We start from the raw sequence: 22,089 nt of genomic DNA, 5'->3' as shown, positions 1-22,089 counted from the left end.
ACTACACACGTTACTGCCATCAAGTACACTTTACTGTCATACTTACTGTACTTCCGTTTGTTGAGCTTCTCCTCGTCACTCTCGTTGATGTCGTAGCCCATGATGTAGGAAGAGTAGTCGTCGCCGTGACCGTACGCGCTGCTCTTGCGATGGCTGTGATGCTCCTTGGCGCTCGATCGCCTGGTGCCAGTAACGTTCGGCCGATAGTGCAGCTCAACGTCGCAGCTGGATTGTTTGAGAAAGCTACGCTGCTTGCGCTGGGTTTGTTGCTGGTTCGGTTGAGCTAAGCTTGCGGTTAAGGGTTGTATTGCACCTGCGGAGGTGCCCGAAACTGCATCCGAGACGCCTTCGCCAGCTATGGGAGCTACAGCCGATCCTTTGCTAGCCCGTCTGGAAGGGATGGGTGTGTGACCATCGGCTGGCGGATGCGCTTCACCCCGGCAGAGGGAGTCGAGCAGGATCGACGGTGATGAGGGCCGATGGTGCTGCTGGCGAGTATTGGTAAGGTGGTGCTGTTGCAGCTTCACCAGATCACTAACCGGCGGTGAATGTCGTGCGGTAGATGCTATCACAGGTAGATTGGATGCCGTCAGCTGGTTAAAGCTTTCGATGAGTCCGAGTGGAGGCGAAGACGGCGCCTCTTGCTGCTGCGGCTGCTGCTGCTGTTGCTGTGCTGAATGGGCGGCCCGACCGATGGGCACTGCACCAGCAGAATGGTTACTGTTATGGGGTTGCGTTAATTTGTTTCTCTTACTAGCGCTACTACTACTGCTATTATCGCCTAGAAATAGTGCTGACTTTTTGCCGCCGCTAGCCACCTGGCTGGTCGGCTTGTCCTTCCCTATCACAGTGGAGTTGTTGTGCTGATGCTGCTGCTGCTGTTGCTGCTGTTGCTGTTCCTGATCCCGATCCGACTGGCTGAGATCCACCACGAACGAGGTATCACAGTCGATGGCGCTCGCTTTGGTCGACGACTTTGGCTGCTGGTAGGTGGCCGTACTGAATGTCAGGTGGCGTCCTTCGGCCGCTGGCTTCTGGCGTGGCAGTATGGGGCTGTTCTGGGCGCTGATCGATTTCGCTTCGAGTACGCGCAGTCGGTTGGCAACGGCATTGCCGGCGGACAGATACGATCCCAATCCGTACCGCGATCGAGTCGAGTTCTTGATTATGGATATAGGTTCCGAGGCAATGCTGCGCCGCATATCCGACACATCGCTAACACCATCCAGCTCGATCGACACATTCGTAGCACTATCTTCCAAATCGTAGTGAGCGCTGAGTGGGTCCGATTCGGGCTCGATCTCGATGGAAACCGGTTCCAGCAGAGAGGACTTCCGTGGTGCGTTAGCCAACGTACGACCACTGCCTTTACGATTTTCAAGCGATTCGGGACTTTTCGTTGAGCTCGACTCGGCGGCGGATATCCGGGACGCACCAGAAGCTCGATTTGGCGCACTCACCTGCGGCGAACTACCCTCCTCGACAAGCACTCCCGGTTCCACACTCGTTGTTGCCACAACCACATTCCCATCGGCATCGACCAGCGACGAAAGGTCGCCGATCTCGACGATAACCTCATCAACTCCGTCGCTAATGGTGGAGTTTTCCACCCCAAGGCTCGCTTCCGGCACCGCACTCCCATAGGTGTAGCAACCTGCATCGAGACCTTCCCGCTGCTGACGGTCCACGCTTCCTGCCGTTCCATTATGATCTGGACATAACGGTTCGATGGCCGCGTTTGCACCATCGCTACTATTGCTATTGCTAGCGGAAACCTCCCGATGGCAACAGCCGCTTCCGCCCGCTCCACCCGTTGATATCTTCCGCCCGAAAAGGATACGCCGCAGGAGGCGCGACTTTTTGTGGCGTTTCTTTAGCTCGCACTCGCGCTTGATGGCCAGTATCTTGTTCTCGACCAGCGTCGAAAAGACGGCCTCGAACTGAATGGCCCTGTTCAGATCCTCCAGTGTGCCGTTGGTACACACGCCCTTGTCCACCTTCATCGTTGCAGGACAGGGGCCGTCCGCCCGCTACCTCGCTGAGGGCGGATGAAGGTCACAAACGGACGATTGACCTTGCCAGATTTGTTACCGATGTACCGACCGCTGTACCGAGTGGCGTGCAATACTTTTACGAGGCTTAAGAATGGTTATCTGCTGGGCTGAGTGAATTTTCTTTTGTATTTTGTCCACAGTTCCTTGCGCCACATCGGAAGCTCTTAATGACCGAATAGTTTCAGTGCTTCATTATGCTCAGCGCAGTTGTTTTATTCATTTCGTTTATCTTTTTTCGCGTTTGAAACCTTTAAGCAAATCGATAAAGTTGGGTAGCGCTGCATTACATTATAGCATCGACTAGCTTTAGATGGAAATCAATGGATTTAGAATGATGACGGTTGGAAGCTATTCTACGGTCTGTACACTGTAAGATTGCATCATCCTGCAAAGATAAGGATGAAAATAATAATGTTATTACTAAGAGGAAACATATAACAAAATAAATAAAAATATCAAAAAACAGTAGTTTAGCTTACGTTGTTAGACATACAAAATTGTTCATACAATTGATTGTTACAGTCTTAAGCAAATTGTTACGGCTCTCATTGAACATTTGGATTTTGTAGAACCTTTAACTTTATAGCGTAGGATTTAAAACCACGTCCGAATAGTCTAGCGTTCACCGATCAAGAGAACGATCAAGTCCGCCCGGATAATCCAAGTTCGCCCGGTGTTGACAATTGAAACACGTGTGACCTGCCACTTCACGCGTTTACAAATGAAAACCGAGTTCGTTCGAACTATCCTAACACAAATCTTAAATTAAAATCTTAAATTAAAAATAAAAATATTAGAAACATTATCAATTGTAAGTATTTCGGATATTTTTTGTAGAGAATATTTATAATTTAATTATTACAGTTATGGATAATTAAAATTATGATTACGATTACGATTCAAAAACAGATGCGTTAAGTCGATTGTAAACAAGTAAAAGAAAACATCGATCTTTTAAAAACTATAGTATAAAATAAGTTGTTAGCCAATATAAGGGGCGGTTCGGTGAGGCAGTCGTCACGATTTAACATCATGCCCGTCGTGGGTTCAAGTCTAGAATTGACCGCTCGACCCGTAACAAGGATTTAATATCCGGCTACGTGTGGTACTGAAAAAGTTTTGAAAGCCTGTATAGGCCCGGCATGTCTGCGCAGGACGTTACGCCAAAAAGAAGAAAAAGCCAATGTTTAGATCAATAGCTAATCAAATTTAAACCAAATAAAAATACTATGGTTCACGATTTGTTTGTTTAATTATCAATTGTAACTTAAAAAAACATAATTTTATATATCATGTTAGCGTATAAGATTTTGTTGATTGCTCGAAATACACTAAACATTGCAATATTAAATACATACATCTTCATCGTTAAGCCTGGAAAGCGTTATGTTAAATTGAGTTAATTTTCACAATATGAAGCAGTGTGAAGCAACTAAATTCTATCATAAAATACTAACATTTTCTCAATGTCACATAATGGCATCCGCATCGAATCATTCAATCATTTGATACCTCAAGTCCGCCGACCGTATGGTGTGTTTATTTTAATGAAAATAAATGAGGTGCCAAAATAAATACAAATAATTGTACCAGTAACGGTTCAATGTGATTGATTTAGGGTGATTTATAATCATATCCCTTCCGGTCACCTCCTTTCGTATTGCAGTGATCACGATTGATGGCATCTGGTAAAGGGTAAGGGTTTGAACTGTACTACTCTTTCGATGATTAATGCACAAATTTAACGGACATTAATTTATACTTATTATGTACAAAGATGATAACGGTCACATTTGAAAATAAATTCAAAAAAACATTTCTTAAACAACAAAAAAAAATACTGCTTTAAATATGAATTGGATTTATATAATTTATTTCTACCTTTTGATCAATTTATGTTAGATTTAATTTCTACACAAATTATTATAGCATTTTTTTAGAAAATGATACTAAATGTGTTGAAAACCTTTTTCCAAATAATTTCATGGTTTCGTAACATAAACACGTTTTCTTCTATTAAAGAAAATATCATCGCAAAACAACTTTTGAAGGAATGCTTAAGAAGCTCTTCAAACAGCTCAGCATCATGACGCTTCGAGTAACAAGATGCCTTCACCTTCAACAGTACCGAAATCGAGTCATCAATTATGCACTTTGTGTGCATTGCATCAACCAGCAATGTGTGAGAGTGTGTGTGATGTGCATAGCACAAAGACATTGAGTTTGCATTTCAAAGTGTGATCAAGTGTAGGGTTGTTCACACGTTTGACTAATTAACGTTTTGCAGATTAACGAACAGAGTAAACTCAGATGATACACTACCATGGCTGTTGCTGGCATATTGTGAATTATGCAGTAAAATAACTAAAACATGAAGTGTATAAAGTTTTAATTTAAAGTATTTAAAGTAAAAATAATAATTATAAATAACAGTGCTGTTCTTAAAAAATGATAATTTTTACAACTCATAATTAAATTTTATTTAAAGTTATATTAACGAAAGAAGTTGGTGATATATCATTATTGTTTCACAAACAATATACGATTATATTTTAAAGAGTCTGTAAACCCACCAAGTTTGAGTAGAAGCAACGTGTAGTTTTTGCAGCTGAACTGTTCAAACCCAAACATATCGCGATAGAACTTCATCCGAGAGAACTGAGACGGTTTATAAGTAAGTGAAGTAAAACCTTTGCTATCAGCCCTGTTGGTGAGTAGAGTGTGAAAACAGCAGCCGTTAAAAATTCATTCTCTGCTTTCGGTTTTTGGCTGATGATGTGTCTGTTCGGTGGGAATTGAATACGTTTCGTCGTCCTCGCGCTTGCCACTTCTTTGCTAGTGCTTATCACTCGTTCACGAGTGCCTCTGGGGCGCGGTGCCGGCATCTTTTACGATCAATTCCCCGTTTTTACATCCTTTCATTCCCATCCTGCGGCTGTTTGTTTCTGCAACCCTGCATAAGAAGTTTGAAGCTTCTGCGAGCGCGTGTGTTTGCACCGTGCAATTAAGTTGTGATTGTGTTGGATCGTGTATTACTTTCCATCCTTTTTTTGTGTTACGTCCTTTTCCATCCGCCATGGCAGCACGTACGGACAAGGGCTGGGAAATCTGATGCCACCCCTTTTTGGAAGCCGCAACTTGGGGAATAAACATGTGCTCATAAATTTGTTATGAACAAATAAATTTGACAGGCAAATGATTCCGACTTGCGGGAAATAGCACAAACGTGCCCGATGGCACTATATCACACTGCTCGAGTGGAAGCTTTTTTACCCAGCATGTACGTACGGCGCTGTAATCGATTCTGTAAGAGCTTACAAGTCGGTCGATATGGCGGTGCATGTGCTATTGGAACGCCAACAAGCAAAAGTAACGAATAAAAAGGATTTTTTCACACTACACGCACAAATGCAATGGAAGTACGGTATAAACTGTGAGAGAAGGAAAACAAAATGAAGCAGTGATAAAGAAATAGTGCTAGAATGATGAATGGCGAGGTTAAAGAGTAAAGTATGATTTAAAGACGGCACAGCCAAGGGCAAAAAAACTCCAAGCCCAAACTGTACGTCGGATTTCCGACTGGCAGAAATAAACGCATTGGACTATCCATACATCTTTTCGGATGGCTTTGGTGACAGGTCGAGCTTAAACGTATTATGTGGGGTTGTTTTTAGCCCTCCTTTGATCGTTCCCTTTTCGCGCCGAGTCATTTGGTTACGCTTAAAATATGATTTTGCTCCTGGATTATTACATATTTAGGGGTTCACTGGAAGGGTTAAATTGTGCGCATTGCGGATTTTTCAGCACAGTTAAAACGGTGTGTAAATAACGGGACGTTGAATGTTAGAGAGGATGCAATATGCGGTAGAAGGGATTCATCATGCTTTTTGATATATGAATACAGCAGTGACGTTAAGTGTGAGCATTTCAATGAACAGCCGGCAAATAAAATTTATGTTGTCATAGCTTTTGACATTGATTGATTTTAAAATATGTTAATTAAAATGTTGAAATTTGAAGGCTACAGTTACAAACTTTTGTAAATACTACATTAGTTTTTTAGTAAAAAATAGTATACCTTAAGTTTCAATCGTGATGATATCGGCTTAAACATACTTAGCAAAATTACTAATTAGAAAACTGATTAGATTTTCTAACAGAGCGACGATTCGGATTGATACAATGTATTGAGTATTGATACATATAATAAAAGCACAACTTGGAACTCATATACATTGTTACATTAGAACTCATATATGACATACATTTTTGAAACATATTTAATGTAAACGAGCGGTCACTTCGCAAGCGTTTCATTGTTGCCAAAAGGAAGAGGCTTCTCCCATCTTACGTTTGAATGTGGAACCCTATCATGAAACCTAATTTTGTTTTGCTATTGGAAGCTGATTTATTTACTGACCACTGCTATATATTTTATTAAAATGGGTAGATACCCAGTACTATGCGTTTGGCATCGCACTGCTTTGAAATTAGAAGTGTAGACTCGAAGTCTCCGGATAATAGACAAAACTTTCTTCTTATTTTTATTCTTTGGCACAACAACGGTCATCAGTCAACAACCTACTGTATCACTGGTGGGCTTTGGCATTCGGTGACTTATTGATTCCCTCCATAGCTGGGTAGGATCAAACTTTACCGAGTATTCTTTATGCATATTACAAAAAATATGTACAACACATTTCATTCATTTCCAACATCTGTTAGCAAGACGTAATGATAGATCCATAAATCCTTCTTCTTCTATTTGGCGTAACGTCCTACGTGGACATGCCGGCCTATACAGGCTTTCGAGACTTAATTCATTACCACGTAGCCGGATAGTCAAATCCTTGCTACAGGGGACGGTCCATTCTGGGTTTCAACCCTTGACGGGCATGTTATTGAGTGGTTCGAGTTGACGACTGTGCACGGGACCGCCCCAATAAATAAAAACCCGTTAATAAATTCCTTTTCTTTGCTTTGTTTAATGGCACGTCGTTCAGATGCTCATTGAAAAAATGAGCATGGATAATTCATAACTTAACTAAAGTTTCTTTAGATGATAAGTAGCGGTCCTATGAAAAGGTACCTGTGAATAGCTAAGTAACACATTCTACTGGAGGCTATATTCTACTATTTTTTATATTTATATCTCAAACACTCACCCCCCCTAAAATTAACTTAAAATTTGAATAAACTCCACTTAAAAGCAAAAAATTAATCAATTACAGCAAGCATGTTAATGCTAATGAAACTTTTCCAAATTTTTCCCGGTAAATTATCAACCAATGATAATGGAAGCCACAGTGCTGTCCATTAAGTTGAAACACTCCAACCGTCCTATGTTTGGATTTAGCGAGCAAACAGGTGGTAATTGATAGAACTTTTCGAATTTGTTCCCGAGTTCGTTTGTTTGTGCCGTCTTTTTTCAACTTTTCCAGAAGCCGACCATATCACAACCACTTGCAGCATGTCTTTACATGTGTTTGCTTTGTTTTTATCTTCTCTGCAAAATGCTCTGATATTGAACCAGACTGTTAATGGAAGACACACCTGGGTTCGGTGTATATACAAAAAATCACATGGAAATTTTCTCTTCTTCCCACGGTAGCAATTGCATTGAAAGAAAGAAGAAAGAAAACAAACTCATCTCCTCTCAGTGTAGTATTATAGTGTGCGAGCAGTAGCTTACATACACGACTGACCTATATAAATTTATACTAGCGCAATCTCACGGTCGTTTGATGGTATGGGAAAATTTGGCACTGTGCCATAGATATTGGAGGAATTGTTTACATAAACAGTCGGGGGAGTTATGCCGGATCTTGGAAAAATTAGAAAACAGTATTGGATGCCAACCATGTGCAAGAGGTCAGCGGCACGGATGTAACGGTACATTTCAAATCTCCATCGTTGGGCAGTAGACAAGTGAAGTATCATAGTGGAAATGTATACAGGTACAACAAAACTGAACCCTTCCAAATATACATGTCAAATGCTTTTGTTTTTAGATTTCATTTAAAACTAGCAAAGATACAGAGAAAAACAACATCGAGATGATTTCAGATTCTCATTTCAGATGTCATAATAATTTAAAATTTAGAACACGACTTGTTTATTACATTGGACAACAAATTATCACGATTACTACTATTCTTTATGTGTTTTTTTACATAAATTGGGCCGGAGAAGTAGTCTCTATCCTCTACATCCGCGGATTTATGTTCATGGCTTCATAGACTCGCAACGAAGCATATTGTGTGATGTGTGTTTCAATCAAAATTTCATATTATCTCCGGACTTAATCTACACACTATCGGTGCTTGTCTGTTCCGTCGATACCAACCAAAGGGAACATGAGCATCTGAACTTGTTTAACATAATCCAAGCCACATATGGCAAGGACACGGAGTAAATATCTTATGCTTCTTTTCCAGCTTTTCCTACAGCAAGTACACTCAAGCAACAGCGACCAAGCAAGGCGTAAAGTCTTTATCCGGTAAAGGATACTGGCTGTGCGAAAGTGAAACGAAGCTTATTGGCAGTTTTTATGTATTCGATAATCCTTTCCTCCTTCGGTTTGGGTGTGGATTGCCATTTTCGTAATAACATTATGGCTCCGGCCCGGGGTACCACTTCGCACAGAGTACTTTTCTCTACCGTGCCATAACCAACGGTGTACCGTGATGGGATATAGCCCGGCCAGGAAATGATGATGATTGGCAGTGATGATAATGGCAACGATCGCTTAACGGCTCCCCGTGTTAGCTTGGCGGATTCCCCGAGCAAACGATTGCCTGATTGTCTCTGACTCGACAAGATGCCATGGTAAGGATTGATTTTTGTGTATGTCGTGGAGTGTGCGTGTGTGTTCTGATATCGAGTGCTAGTCGTGGCCGTGCAACGGGTTAGAATAAAACTTGATTTATGCAGGACTGTTGGATCCCTGTGGAACATTTACGATATCGAATGTATGCACGAATGGAGACGACCCCTTCGCGTGGACCATGTGTGTAGCGCGGCAGCAGCTGGAAATGATTAAATTGCCCCAATATTATTACGGTGCCGGCCCGGGAGGTTTCTGTCAAGCCGTCTCTCGGGAAAATCAATCAAGCAGGGCGAGGAAATGTGTGTAACATGTGTGAGGCAGATACACCAGCGGCTGGTAATGTCGACCCAGACCTGGTTGGCTGGAACGACGGGCTCACGGAATGATTGACGCGTATTCGGTGCGTCTGCAAATGAAGTAGTTGGTAGCTAATGGTATTGATCACGCACAGTTTGATCGTAATTTCGTAGGAATTTACATTAATCCCACCGTTTGTTTACGGTACCTTAACGCATGACTTGCGAGCGTGATGACGCCAGTGGATCATGTTTAAATTAATCTTTATCCCACATAGTTGATTGCCCAAGGTTCTGTAGGAAGGAGGGTTTGCGCTTCGAGCTGTGGGAAGGAGCTTCAATGTTTGACGGTTTTTGGATATGCCCAAAAGTAACGAATTTATCCATCTGGTATAATACACGCATTGGTATTATTTTTTCTTTAAAAATTGTTTGAAAAAAGGTTTTTAATTAATTTTTCTTATTTATGTTTCAAATACTATAAACAACTCAAATAGTCTTACTAAGGTATTTATAAATGCACTATAGTTTTCATGTCATTTCATATTTATGGCATAATATTATAAGCAAACACAATATCTCCATATTGATTTCGATTGCTGTAAAATAGTTCATAAATAGTTCAACTGAATAAGTTCTTTTTTATATTTATAGTTTGAAAATGTTGAAGTTATCAATGAAATTTAGTAAATATAATGAATTCCACCATAAAATGGAAATGTTTCTAATGTAAGACACTTGTACTAACTAAACTGGGCGGTCCCTTGGTACAGTCGTCAAATCGAACGACTCAATAACATGCCCGTATACGACTCAATAACATTGACTACCCGACTGCGTGGTAGAAAATAAAGTCTCGAAAACCTGTATAGGCCGGCATGTCCACGTTGGACGTATCGCCAAATAGCAGAATTAACTAAACTGTTATTAAATCAATTATAAACTGAATGGATAATCGATTTTTTATACTTTTCATAATGTTTAAACTCGTGTATTACGAGATCCTTGTCGACAGTATAATTATAGAATATTTCATAAATTTGATTAACAATCTTAAAAAAAACTATACGCAATGAAAATGAAGGACGTACATTGTAATGACGCAGTGATGACAATAGAGGAATGTGATATAACAACTACCAACTAATCCATACTGAATTAAGAGACGAATGAAGTCAATAGGCTCAAAGTCTCTATAGAAAAAAAACCATTCTGTAAGAGTTTTTTGTTCTGATTACAATGAAACGATCGGCTCTGCTTAGTATTAATAAACTTCTAGTAGTAGATTGCTTTTCTCTTGGATGTGAGCTGCGAATTTTCTGCTTCGTCACAGAAAAATTCAAACAAGTGATATAGTACGCTTCAGACGCGAATACAACCTACACAATATTTATCTGATGTAGCAAAAAGACAGACAAAAAAAAACAAAACCCCAACTTTATCATCTCGTTAGAACAAAAGCTATTGAGTGTCATACTCATTCGCTCTTTTAACGTGTTTGCGGAATCGTCACTAAGCACTGGCGGAAGCTTACAGGGAGACATAATAGGGATTTATGGGAAGATGGTTTTATGATGAGAATAAACAATGCGATAGCCTTCTTCTATCGGGCGACGGAGTCGACTAGTGGCAGCAAAATTACCCGACTCTCTTAGCCATCCGAGCGCAAACTGCCAACGTAGCACAAGATTCGCACTGAAGCACGGAAGTCTTTTAATGCTTCGTGAGCTTGATGCTTATTGACGGGTGATATTGCCGGCGAATGGCAATGGCTGGCTGTTTTGTTGATTCAGTACCTCGGGGCAATCATGGGTGTTCATGGCAGTATCTAAATCATGATTATCTGCGCTGTTTTGTTATGTTGACATGGTGATAGTTGATGTAGAGAATGGAACTATGAGTGCAAATATAGCTGCACGAGGCACTGCAATCAAGTTCTTTTTTGGATGTAAAGTGAGATGCTTGACTGGTGTGGTGTGTAGCATTGTTTTAGCAACCGCGATTAAATAAAGGCTAGAAAATTGAACGATATATTACCACAAAATACACGATTTTCTTTAACTAGTTTATGAAGAAGATGATAGATGGATATTTTTTATTAGTTGAAATATATAACTTACTTGCTAACTTATCGTACTGCGTACTAATTAAACACGATATGGAAAACACAAACTGCAGACTAAATTTGAAGTACTAAGTTTTCAAACGCCTGCAGAAGACATACTAGTTTCAAAACATTATGATACCATAAGGTTTCATCCAGCAACACCTCTCAAACTTTGTTTACTTTGTGCTCCCCATGCCACGGTCAGAAATCAACAGCGTTAGTAAACACATCTTGGCAAAACATTGGTTAGCGTCCCAAGACACAGCTTTTCCCGGCAAAAGGTCAATTTGTCTAAAGCTGTCAAAGCTTTCTCCAGCTTCGTTTACGCTCTCGTCCTCAGCGGTTCCAACACAAGAAAATGGTAAGCTATTTTATGTTTGTCATACGAAAACAAGCAGGTTAGTGCATCAGGAAGACTATAAAATAATACACCATACGGCGGGATAGGTGCCCGTCTCCCTGGGTTGTTTTATCTCAACTATATTCAGAGAGCGGCTCCTTCCGCCGCCTTAAAAACCAGCGCAGCAAAATAGTTCGGCACTCGGGTGTAGCGGGTGAGGTAAAGTCGTCGTAAAAAATTGATCTCCAGTACGGGCAAGCAAAACACATCGTTAATCTAATTTTAGGCACGAATGCCATTCGTGGGTGCACTGCACGGTGGTTTTGTGTGCCGAGCACATCTGCTCTGGGTTTGGCCGCGGGGGCACAGATCGGCAGTAGATGAAGAGATCGATTATATTTACCGGTGAGTGAAAAATTTATTTTCTTCCCAGTACATGCATACACACACATACACACACACATTCACGCACACACATGTATTCAGTATTGCCGGGGGGAAGCAAACAGCGTTTTGCTTTTACGTCTCGTTCGCAGTTCCCGTTCTGTGGTTGCAAAATGGCACGAGAACTCACACGAGTGCACGAGTTTTGTGACCAGGTGGGGTCGGTAGTCGGTTGGGGCGAGGGTCTCAGATGTTTTCAGTGTAAATATTATGCCACGATGAAGTTTTTGCTCGGTTCATGCTCTGGTCTCGTGGCTGGGAAGGAAGAGGATCATCTGCATACAGTTAGCACAAGCAACACCCATCGTAGCATCGTACATATCGAGTGAAAAAGAAAAGAAGAGATCACTGCAGACAAAGCAAAGATTTATATTCATCTGCATGCAATACCGTTTACTGAATCTGTGATGGTGGTGGATGAGCAAACTTAGCATTGAATGAACTGTTTTGTCAGTTGAGTGGAATTTTGTTATTTAACGTAAATATTGTGAACTGCTGCGGCTCATGGGTGCCTTTCAATTCAATGCAATAGTGAAATGGATTTTACGTATTTAATATTTAATATACTGTTTGAATGCAAGAGAGAAACGTGCGTCCTTTCCATTAAACATGTTAATGCTTTTGTATCTTTTCGAAATTATAACAGAAACAGTCGTTTTATCGTATTATCAGTCAAACTCCCTGCCTAACCCTGTACTTACGGATGCTGTCAGAGTCGTAATGATCATGTCACATCTAACATAACACAACATTATTTTCTTATTCAGGAGAAACTTATCAGTATTATTACATTACTGATAGTGGGGGGTCCGCGAGTTACAGCAGTTTTGCTTTTCAACGCCTAATCTATTATAATTAGCCCTGAGACCGTTCAGTTTTTGCAAGTGGGAATGGTATGAATTCAATATGGTATGATCTATTTTATCTAATCCTAACTTATACTAATGTTTTTTCTATGCTGAAGATTATTTCTAACTGTACAACTTAACCTAATCCTAGAAATAAATATTTCTTATAATATTATTTGATGTTTGCATTTTTTCTCTATTAGCTATGCTAATATCTTCTAAAGTTCGGGTTTTTTTTTAATTTCGTGGAGATGAGTTAGCCTAGTCCTTGGTGGTGCATTAGTTATCATTATTAGTACTTTGTTAAGAGTTACTTGTACTCTTTTTTATGCATCATGGGACAATTTTCCCATATACATATCCCATAAGTAGCTATTGGGATGAATACTTGTTTATAATTTAGCAATCTATTTTTAATTGAATGTTTGGATTTTCTATTTATCAGGCTGTAGAGATTCTTTGTTAGTATTGCACATTTCTTAACAATATTAATGGTGTGAGATCTAAAAAGTAATTTTTTATCTATAATTAATCCTAGATACTTAAGTTCGTTCTCCCATGTAAGTGGGATACCGTCCATATTTACAGTTATGCTAGGGTTTAGCAGTTTTTCTTTCCACCTATGTGGGACAATCATCGCTTGAGTTTTACCCTCATTGAGTGCAACATTCCAGGTTGTAAGCATTGTTTTATTGTAGTGCTCTATTAGCAAAATATAAGATTTATAACCCGTAATTAACAAATAACTAATAAAAAAAAAGATTTCGTAGTATATTGATGTAATTTTTACCACTTCGAAATTAAGCTTTAAGCAATGTCAAATGGATGCGTGGAAGTTTTATAGGATCTATTATAAAATATGATATTTCTATACAATCTGTCTTTAGAATGCAACGCAATTGAATGCGTATTTTTATTAATTCAACAAAAAATAAAAGAATGCTTCTTATTCTTCTTCTTTGGCTCAACAACCGGTCAAGGCCTGCCTGTACCCACTTGTGGGCTTGGCTTTCAGTGACTAATTGATTCCCCCCCATAGCAGGATAGTCAATCCTACGTATGGCGGCACGGTCTGTTTGGGGATTGAACCCATGACGGGCATGTTGTTAAGTCGTACGAGTTGACGACTGTACTACGAGACCAGCCACCGCCAAAAGAATGCTTCATATGGGGCAAAATGGGCAGATAATGTTGACATATAGCGCTCGGTAAGGCTATGGGATATTATTTGTCCACACAATTATGCTAACAGACACAGTCTGAAAAGATTCAATTTCGTCGATTGAAACGTATAAAAAAGTGTTTCAATTTTAAAAATACATCTTTGTAAAATTTTGAAGGGCTCTCTGAACAGCTAATCAAAAGATAGAGATAAAACATTAAGCTGGAAATAGACGGACCGAAATTTTCACGATACCGAGAAAAACGCATATGACTTGTACTGTCTATTTTGTTATAAAATACGACAGGACAGGCGAGATAACCGCGGTTCATTTACATATGAACTCATACGAGGTCTGATGTAGTGTTGGGAGATTCAGGATTCGGAAGATTCGAAGACTCAATCCCTAGAAAGATTCGATCAGATCGGCTCCCGTTTGTAGGATTTGAATCCCTAAAAGATTCCGCGTCGGGGACCTGCACCAATTATGATGTAAGTATTGCAAAGTTAAATAATTTGGAGTAAAACATAATGACCTCTTTTCCAACTTTGACTAATTCACCCCCTCCCCCGCTGCAAACTAGAATAAAACGCTATACCACATTGGGATTGGGATTCAAAGATTCGAGTCCCATCCAGGATTGGGATTCGAAGAATCAAATCCCTTCGGAGATTCATTTTTCCAATCACTAGTCTGGTCTGGACTGAATGTGCTAAGATAAAATGTTTTGTATCAATTTGCTAATCAAGTTACTTATGTCACATAGTTTATGCAAAATAAAAAAAAACTTCAGCCTTACACAACGTATGCACAAAAACATAGACAATTACTAAAGAACTATTCATTCAACTGCTTAAGATGCCCTGTTCTCCCCACTTTCCCCAAAACAAACGCTGGTTTGTCGCAGGCTCAATCAAGTTAGCTAATGAATCATATATTTTTCTGAAGCATTAATATATATAGTCAAGAAATTGTTAATAATGTGTTAAAAACTGTTTGATTCGTTATGTTTCAATTAATTAAAAGTCTTCTTCTTTGGCACAACAACCGTTGCCGGTAAGGCCTGCCTGTACCCATTAGTGAAGTGAGAGTTTGGCTTTCAGTGACTTATTGTTACCATAGCAGGATAGTTAATCCTACGTATGGGGGCACGGTCTATTTGGGACTTGAACCCATGACGGGCATGTTGTTACGTTACGTTATTAAAAGTACTATAATTTATTTCAAACAGAACAAAAACAAAACACAACGATTTTAAAATGCATTTCTGTTTATACACTCAAGGAAATGAATGTGAAATCCAATGTGGCAGAATGAAACTGTCAAATATATGCAACCAGGATGATGAACATTGTTCCACTGACAGGCTGAAGTTTCAATCTTCTGGCTTAAATTATAAAAGGGGCCAATCTTAGTTTTACATTACATGTTCACAGTGTACACTTTTTTCATATCATTGGGATACTCAATTTTGTTTGCAAAACCATACATTTTTCATAAATTTTTCAAAAATATTTATTTAAAATAATGCTTTAAAGTTGTAACTAGCATGTGCATAAAGTTTTTAGTGTGAATGCAATAGCAAGCTGTTTTCAACTAAATTATGAATTTTTATTGGTTTATAATTTCAAAAATAGCAGAATTGAAAATATAAATACTGATATATATTCCGTTGAAAAAAGTTCAGGAAAAGATGTAAAAAATATATAATTGACGTACGGTTTTAGTACAAGCTTTTTTGACAATATTTTGATGTTCTTGTAAGTGCCCAAACACTCGACTCGACTCGGCCTGAACGTGCTCGAACAAATCGAGCAATTTTGGTTAGCCCCTGATAAGCCGGTCCGAGCCGATGGACTATGGGTTATCATCAGTCCTCCGTGTTCCGTGCACTCGAGCGCAAGCTTCTGACAAATGCTGTGTAAAATCAGTTCTGCGTGTGTTTTGTGATCTTAGTTATATGACAATGTACAACACAGTGAGGAATATTTTGTGGCAATTGGTACTGTTGTTATGTGTTCTGCTGTATCCAACAGCAAGCGTTCCCCAATCAGACGGTACCATTCAACGCGAAGGGTTGGATTTGCAAAAGTGTGGCGTACCGAAAATAGCCTTGCGCAGTCGAATCACGGATGGTGGGGTCGCCGACGAGGGTCACTGGCCATGGCATGGTGGATTGTTTCATCTTAACGACTACCAGTGCGGATGCACATTGATCAATGAGCTGTTTGTGCTTACGGCAAGCCATTGCGTGTACAACAGTGACACGGGGTATAAGATTAGTGAAAAACTGGTGCGTGTCAGGCTGGGCATGCACCGTTTGTCGGCGAACGGCAGTAGTGCGGTGCAAACGTACACGGTGCAGAAGATCATACCACACACCAAGTTTGTGCCGAACACCCACAAGCATGACGTGGCATTATTGCGGCTCAACGGTACGGTGCAGTTTACGAATTATATTCAACCAGTTTGTCTCGATCTGACCGAATCGATATGGGTTGAGTATCTTGCGGACGTGTACGGGACGGTTGTAGGCTGGGGTCTCACGGAGAAAAATCGCATCTCCGACCAGCTGCTAAAGGCCGAGCTACCGATAGTACGCTATACGGACTGTGTCGAAAGCAACCCTGACCTCTACGGCCGGCTCATCTATAGCGGAATGTACTGCGCGGGAATTTTGAACGGTAGGAACGGCCATAAACAATTGGCGGGGGGAGAGGAACTGGATTAAGTTTGTGTGATTGTGCTGTTTTTGATGCTCCACGTTTTTAAATGGGTCATGATCAGAGGTCAATAACAGGAAAATCCCTGCATTTATTTATGTTTTGAAGGATGAACATATGTTAATCATATTGATCAGAATTCCTTTTATTTTTCATTCAATTTTTATTGAGGTTATTAAGGTCGATTAATTAAGCTAGTTAAGGTGTTTCCCATGTTTTATACTGCTAAACATATGACTACATACAGTCTCAATAATTACAACAATTTTAATCATAATCTTTTTGACATCAAGCCTCCTGAGGTAACAACATGCCCATCATGAGTTCAAGTCCCGCAAGGACTTGATTAACAATCATATCACTGATACTTAAGTTTTTAATGCAAGTCTATACCGAATACGGAGTAAGGCTACGCTAAATATGAAAAAAGGGACAGGACACAAATTTACTTATAAAAATCTTATTCTGATCAACTCATTTCTTAAAGCAATTTAAAACGACGGGATGTCATAGAAACTTGATTTTATATGCTCAAATAGCCTTTTTGGCAATAAACTTCTCCTTCATACTTTTCATCACCTTCCACTCACACAAACTAAAGCCCACTGATAACTGGTAACGTTTGCATTCCAATTTCTTACGTCGGCAATGTAGTGCTAATCTCGGGATTCATATAATCCACCACGACCTTGACATAAATACCAACTTGCCACTTGCCATTTTCACTTCATCTAATCTAGCGGAAACTGCCTGTGGTTCTGCTCGGCCCAAGAGACAGTAAAAGAGTGTCCGTTTGCCTTTTTGTTTGTTGCTCACCCTACAGGTACAAGCCCATGCAACGGTGACAGTGGTGGTGGAATGTACATCTTCCGCGAGAATCGGTGGTTTCTCCGGGGAGTGGTTTCGTTTTCGGGCATCCGTGAAGGTACAAACTACTGCGACTCGTTTAGCTACGTTGTGTTTATGAACGTGCCGTACTACGCCAAATGGATTGGCACTGAGGTGGATGCGGCACGGCAGGAGCTGCTGCAAGCAACCACTACCACCGCTGCACCTCTCGTTTCCAACAGATGGGGTGAGAGGGATACTACCCACTTGCCTCGGTATGGTGTCCAATGTTGTCATTATTGTTTGTTTTAGATTCCGATCTAGGCGAGGATGACTATGAGGAGGATGACATCTATTCGCTTCGGATGGAATTGGAAGGCGAACAGTTTGCCGTAGCTTCACGGATGGCTGGGAATGGACGAACAAAACAAAGCGTGCGTACCGTGCGCTGTGGACAAAGTGTGACACTCTCCTGCAAAAGATCGGCTAGACTGGCGCACAAGACGATCCGGTGGTACAGGGTGGAGAACGGAGAACGGACATTTTTGATTGAGAATGTAGGCAAGGGTTGGTGCAGAATGGATGTCAGACAGCTGAAGTGTTTACTATGCTTCTCTATTGTTCCCCGTTCCAGGAAACGCTCGTTTATCGTGATGTGCGCTATCAGCATGCCGGCGAATATTGGTGTCAGGTGACGGGCGACAACGGTGTAATGCATGAAACGGGACTGCAGCTTACCGTGACGCGAGTTCCGATCCACTTCCAACAGGACGCGAATGTATCGTACGCCGTTTATGACGCGGTCGTGGACAACCGGAGGTCCAGCCAGTTCAGCTTCGAGATGACCTTTCGAACGAACGACTCGGATGGGCTACTGTTCCACAAGCCTCCAATAGCTGGCGTGGAGAGCTGGAGCTTCTCATTGCTGCTCGAACGGAGCCGGCTAACGCTGCGAGTTGTTCCGCCTGGTCAGTTGGAAAAGGTTTTCCGAAGCGTCAAGCTGAACCTACAACCTACCCGGTGGCATACGGTGTTGGTAAGCAGCTACGATGGCAAGGGACTGATGGCACTGGATGGCCAATATCTGCTGGGATTCGAGGGACATCTATTGCAGCATCGTTCCGATCGTTTCTTCATCGCCAGCGTACCCGAACTACGAACGGTTGGATTCAGTGGGTGTGTGAGCCGATTGATGATAAACGATAGGGTGCTAGACCTCGAGCGGGACTTTATCGAGCGGGTCAATGTAGGGCAGTGCAGCACGTGCAGTGCCGAAGAATGCACCGCGGATCTGTGTCCTGGGGCACAGGAACAGAAATCCTGCATAAATTACGTCTGTAGCGAGGGACGATGTGACGGTTCGGATGTTTTGAGGCCCGAGGGCGACTGTGATTTGGACGCAGTAGCGCACACCCAGGGACTGCGGTTCCAGCACAATAGTTACGCTTCTTATCGGTAAGACTAGTGGAATGATCGTGTGCGTTATGCAACAGTTTATCAACAAATAATGGTGGCGATATTTTTTTTTGCTCTTTCTCATTTTTCATCAACATAAAATCTATCCCATTGTAGGAGTTTTCTGCTGGTGGCACTGACAGTAGATTTGCAGTTTCAGCTTCGCAGCACGAACGATGGCATCGTACTTCACGCCGCCGAGCACCGGCGGGGTTTTGGCAAATTTATTACGATAGTGGCGAAAGCAGGACGGCTCGAGTTGCGATTTACGACCGATGCACATCTGCATACGATCTATCTCGAGTCCAGCGTAAAGCTGACGACGGGCAGATGGTATCGATTGCAAGCCGGATACCGGGACGGCTACGTCTATCTGCAGGTAGACGATGAGTTGGAGGTAGCGCGGAGCGTGCTCGGGACGGTGTTCCCTACCGACCGGCAGCTGATTGTGTTCCTCGGTGGAGTACGTTGGCAGGGTTTCATAAATCGACACAAGGATGTGAAACAGGGGCTGGATGGGTGCGTCAAAGAGGTGAGTATTGTGCAATACAAATCTTCAACCGGTTCTGTAATTATGTGAATATTGCCATAGGTTCATTGTGGCACAACAGAAGTGTTATTAGACTCTATAATACTTTTCCAACCGATCAGATCAGGGTCGTATAGTGAATACGCTAGCCTTTTTAAAGGTCGCAGTTTTCTGTGCGTATGTACAAGTAATTTGGCATGACCGTGTATCCGTAATGCTAATAGAATGCTTTTATTTGAATTATGTCATGTGTTTTACAAACAAGAAAAAGTATAAACAATTACAGCAGTGTGCAATTTCAATGTACCTCTACGTTGGAAATGAACACTGCTCATGCATATATATTTTACCACTAAATAAGAACCACCTGTATAACCGGAATAACTAAAGCACAACTATTGTAAAAATGCAACATCAAAAAGCTTATTCACGCCCTAACAAACTTGATATTTATTTATTCGAAAAGAGTGTTTCATAGCACTGTCTGGTCTTTTCACTTTCGATGACCCTCTTTCGTTTTTGCTTTTAAACCGACTATCAAAACAACCTTCAACAACCCTTTCAATGATGAATAACACCGCTTTAACTGCTCGTAAACATGGCAACCCAACCTTACCAACACCAGCGGATAGCTCGGCGAAGAAATCAATTGATCGTAACCACAATATTTTTATGCGCTTAAAATCACAGCCAAACTCTCCCACACTCATCAGCCGGTACCATCGAACGGGAGAAAAGTATATCTGACCGCGAAAGATCCCTTGTTTCTGGCTTTCTGCTTTTTAGCATAAAGCTCTTCTTCCCGTCCGTATCCCAAAACTGCCACTTTATGGGCACTTAAACTTTCAACAGCACTTCATTTCAACTTAATCATTATGTTCTTTCTTTTCTCTCACTCACTCTATCTCTCACTTTCTCTCTTTTTCATGCTCTCTTTTATTTCTTTTCATTTTGGAATTTTGGAAAACCACTTACATGCACGCCTGCAGTTCAAACTTTCCGGACTTCCGGTGGATCTGGTGGACGATATGGTCGAGTCTGCAAATGTACGCAGCTGCCAGGACCAAAAGGAGCCAAAGGCAGCGTTACCATAGCTGAAGGGCGCTGTGGTATTTGCCGCCATTTCCATTTCAAAGTAATTAAATTCCCATTCTGGGTCTGATTGCAATGCAGCGTTTGCACTACGAGTCTAGCACGCGGTTCGGTTTCACCCATGGGCAATGGAGAAAAACCGCATAGCAAACCGCATCTCATTCATTTCCCTGCAGCTGGTCACACATTTGGCAGGGATTCATTTAGGTGTGGATTCATTTAGGTTTCGAATATTGGGCACCCACATCCATGGGCACACACATACATACAAACGCCATTGCCATTAACCCATTTTAGTTAACATTATAAATAAACGCCATGATAAATTTAAAACCAATAAAGTAAGCAGCAACAAGAATAGTGTTTTGTTTTCTATTAGTCTGTTATTATCTGTTGTTGTTAATTATTACATCGTAGTATATATTCCTGTAGAATTTATCACAAAAAAAATTAACGCAGTTCAAGATGCCAGGAGCATTTTAGTTTCTTGTTAATCATCATGACCAATGAAATGATTTCAGTATATATCACTGTAACATATATAGCTATTTTGTAACATTACGTGTTTTAGCAAGCATGTTGGCCATTGAACACATGCTAAACTTTACATACTTAAAAAACAACGAACTGAATGATGCTTCATAGAAAATGACTACAGGTAGCTCAAGAGATACACGGTACCTCTTATACGTGGATTCGGAGATATTTCCGGTTTTCTAAATTTTCAAACTGCAAATTCAAACTGCATACTGTACTGATTTGACGCATCAATTGTAAAGTGCCAAATCATTTCCAATTTGATCAAATATTAAAATCTGTTTCCAAAAGTTTTTTAGACATGTTAGCTGGAAATCATGAGATTCGAGTTACGTGGAAATTCGAGATACGTGGTATTTAACGGCTGTATTCGGTCCCCATTAACCGTGTATTTCGGGGACCACTTGAATTTATCACTCTTCATTGTTCACTCTTAAATATTGTTGGTTTGTAAGTGGCGCTTCTTCAAAAATATTTGCCAGAGCTACTGAGTTTTCGAAAGTGTGATGCATAATGTCGTTCGAAATGAGTGACACGCACATCGGCAACAAAGTGGTAGTATGTGTAAAGACAATTAGAAGCAGTGAGGTACACTCAGTAAATAACATGTGGTTAATATTTTTCTCGTATGATATAAAAATTTTCTATAACATGGCAGGGAGTGACATTATTTTTTTTAAATATAGTTCGTATTTGATAGCTAAGACGAATATAAATATATTTTTAGTATCATTCTTCTTCTTCTATGGCACAATAACCGCTGTAGTTCAAGGCCTGCCTGTACCACTAGTGGACTTGGTTTTCAGCTGCTTATTGCTTTATCCATAGCAGGATAGTCAGCCCT

At 40.9% G+C, this 22,089-nt stretch overlaps 2 protein-coding genes across 6 annotated transcripts in view; one reads left to right on the top strand and one right to left on the bottom strand.

Moving 5' to 3' along the window:
• LOC5667262 (uncharacterized) overlaps positions 1-22,089 on the bottom strand; it is a 98,628-nt gene that overhangs the window by 63,227 nt on the left and 13,312 nt on the right. For all 5 annotated transcript variants that reach the window (XM_061650744.1, XM_061650746.1, XM_061650748.1 and 2 more), the window contains exon 3: positions 47-2,439. In XM_061650744.1, the coding sequence (XP_061506728.1) occupies positions 47-2,003 (1,957 nt within the window). In that variant the 5' untranslated portion in view covers positions 2,004-2,439. The remainder of the gene's footprint in view (positions 1-46; positions 2,440-22,089) is intronic.
• Positions 15,939-21,066, top strand: LOC1274755 (basement membrane-specific heparan sulfate proteoglycan core protein). Its single transcript, XM_313947.5, has 6 exons — positions 15,939-16,765; positions 17,628-17,879; positions 17,945-18,189; positions 18,267-19,087; positions 19,205-19,619; positions 20,606-21,066. The coding sequence occupies exons 1-6, from the start codon at positions 16,042-16,044 to the stop codon at positions 20,708-20,710; spliced, it is 2,562 nt and encodes an 853-aa protein (XP_313947.5). The 5' UTR covers positions 15,939-16,041; the 3' UTR covers positions 20,711-21,066.

Source organism: Anopheles gambiae, chromosome 2 (genome assembly GCF_943734735.2).
Source record: "Anopheles gambiae chromosome 2, idAnoGambNW_F1_1, whole genome shotgun sequence".
NCBI classification, from domain to species: Eukaryota; Metazoa; Arthropoda; class Insecta; order Diptera; family Culicidae; genus Anopheles; species Anopheles gambiae.
This window is presented reverse-complemented; position numbering and strand designations above follow the sequence as displayed.

Coding starts and splice junctions, on each gene's coding strand:
- LOC1274755 (XM_313947.5), top strand. CDS start 16,042: ATGACAATGTACAACACAGTGAGGAATATTTTGTGGCAATTGGTACTG. Junction 18,190..18,266: donor GGACATTTTTGATTGAGAAT/GTAGGCAAGGGT, acceptor TCCCCGTTCCAG/GAAACGCTCGTTTATCGTGA. Junction 19,088..19,204: donor AATAGTTACGCTTCTTATCG/GTAAGACTAGTG, acceptor ATCCCATTGTAG/GAGTTTTCTGCTGGTGGCAC.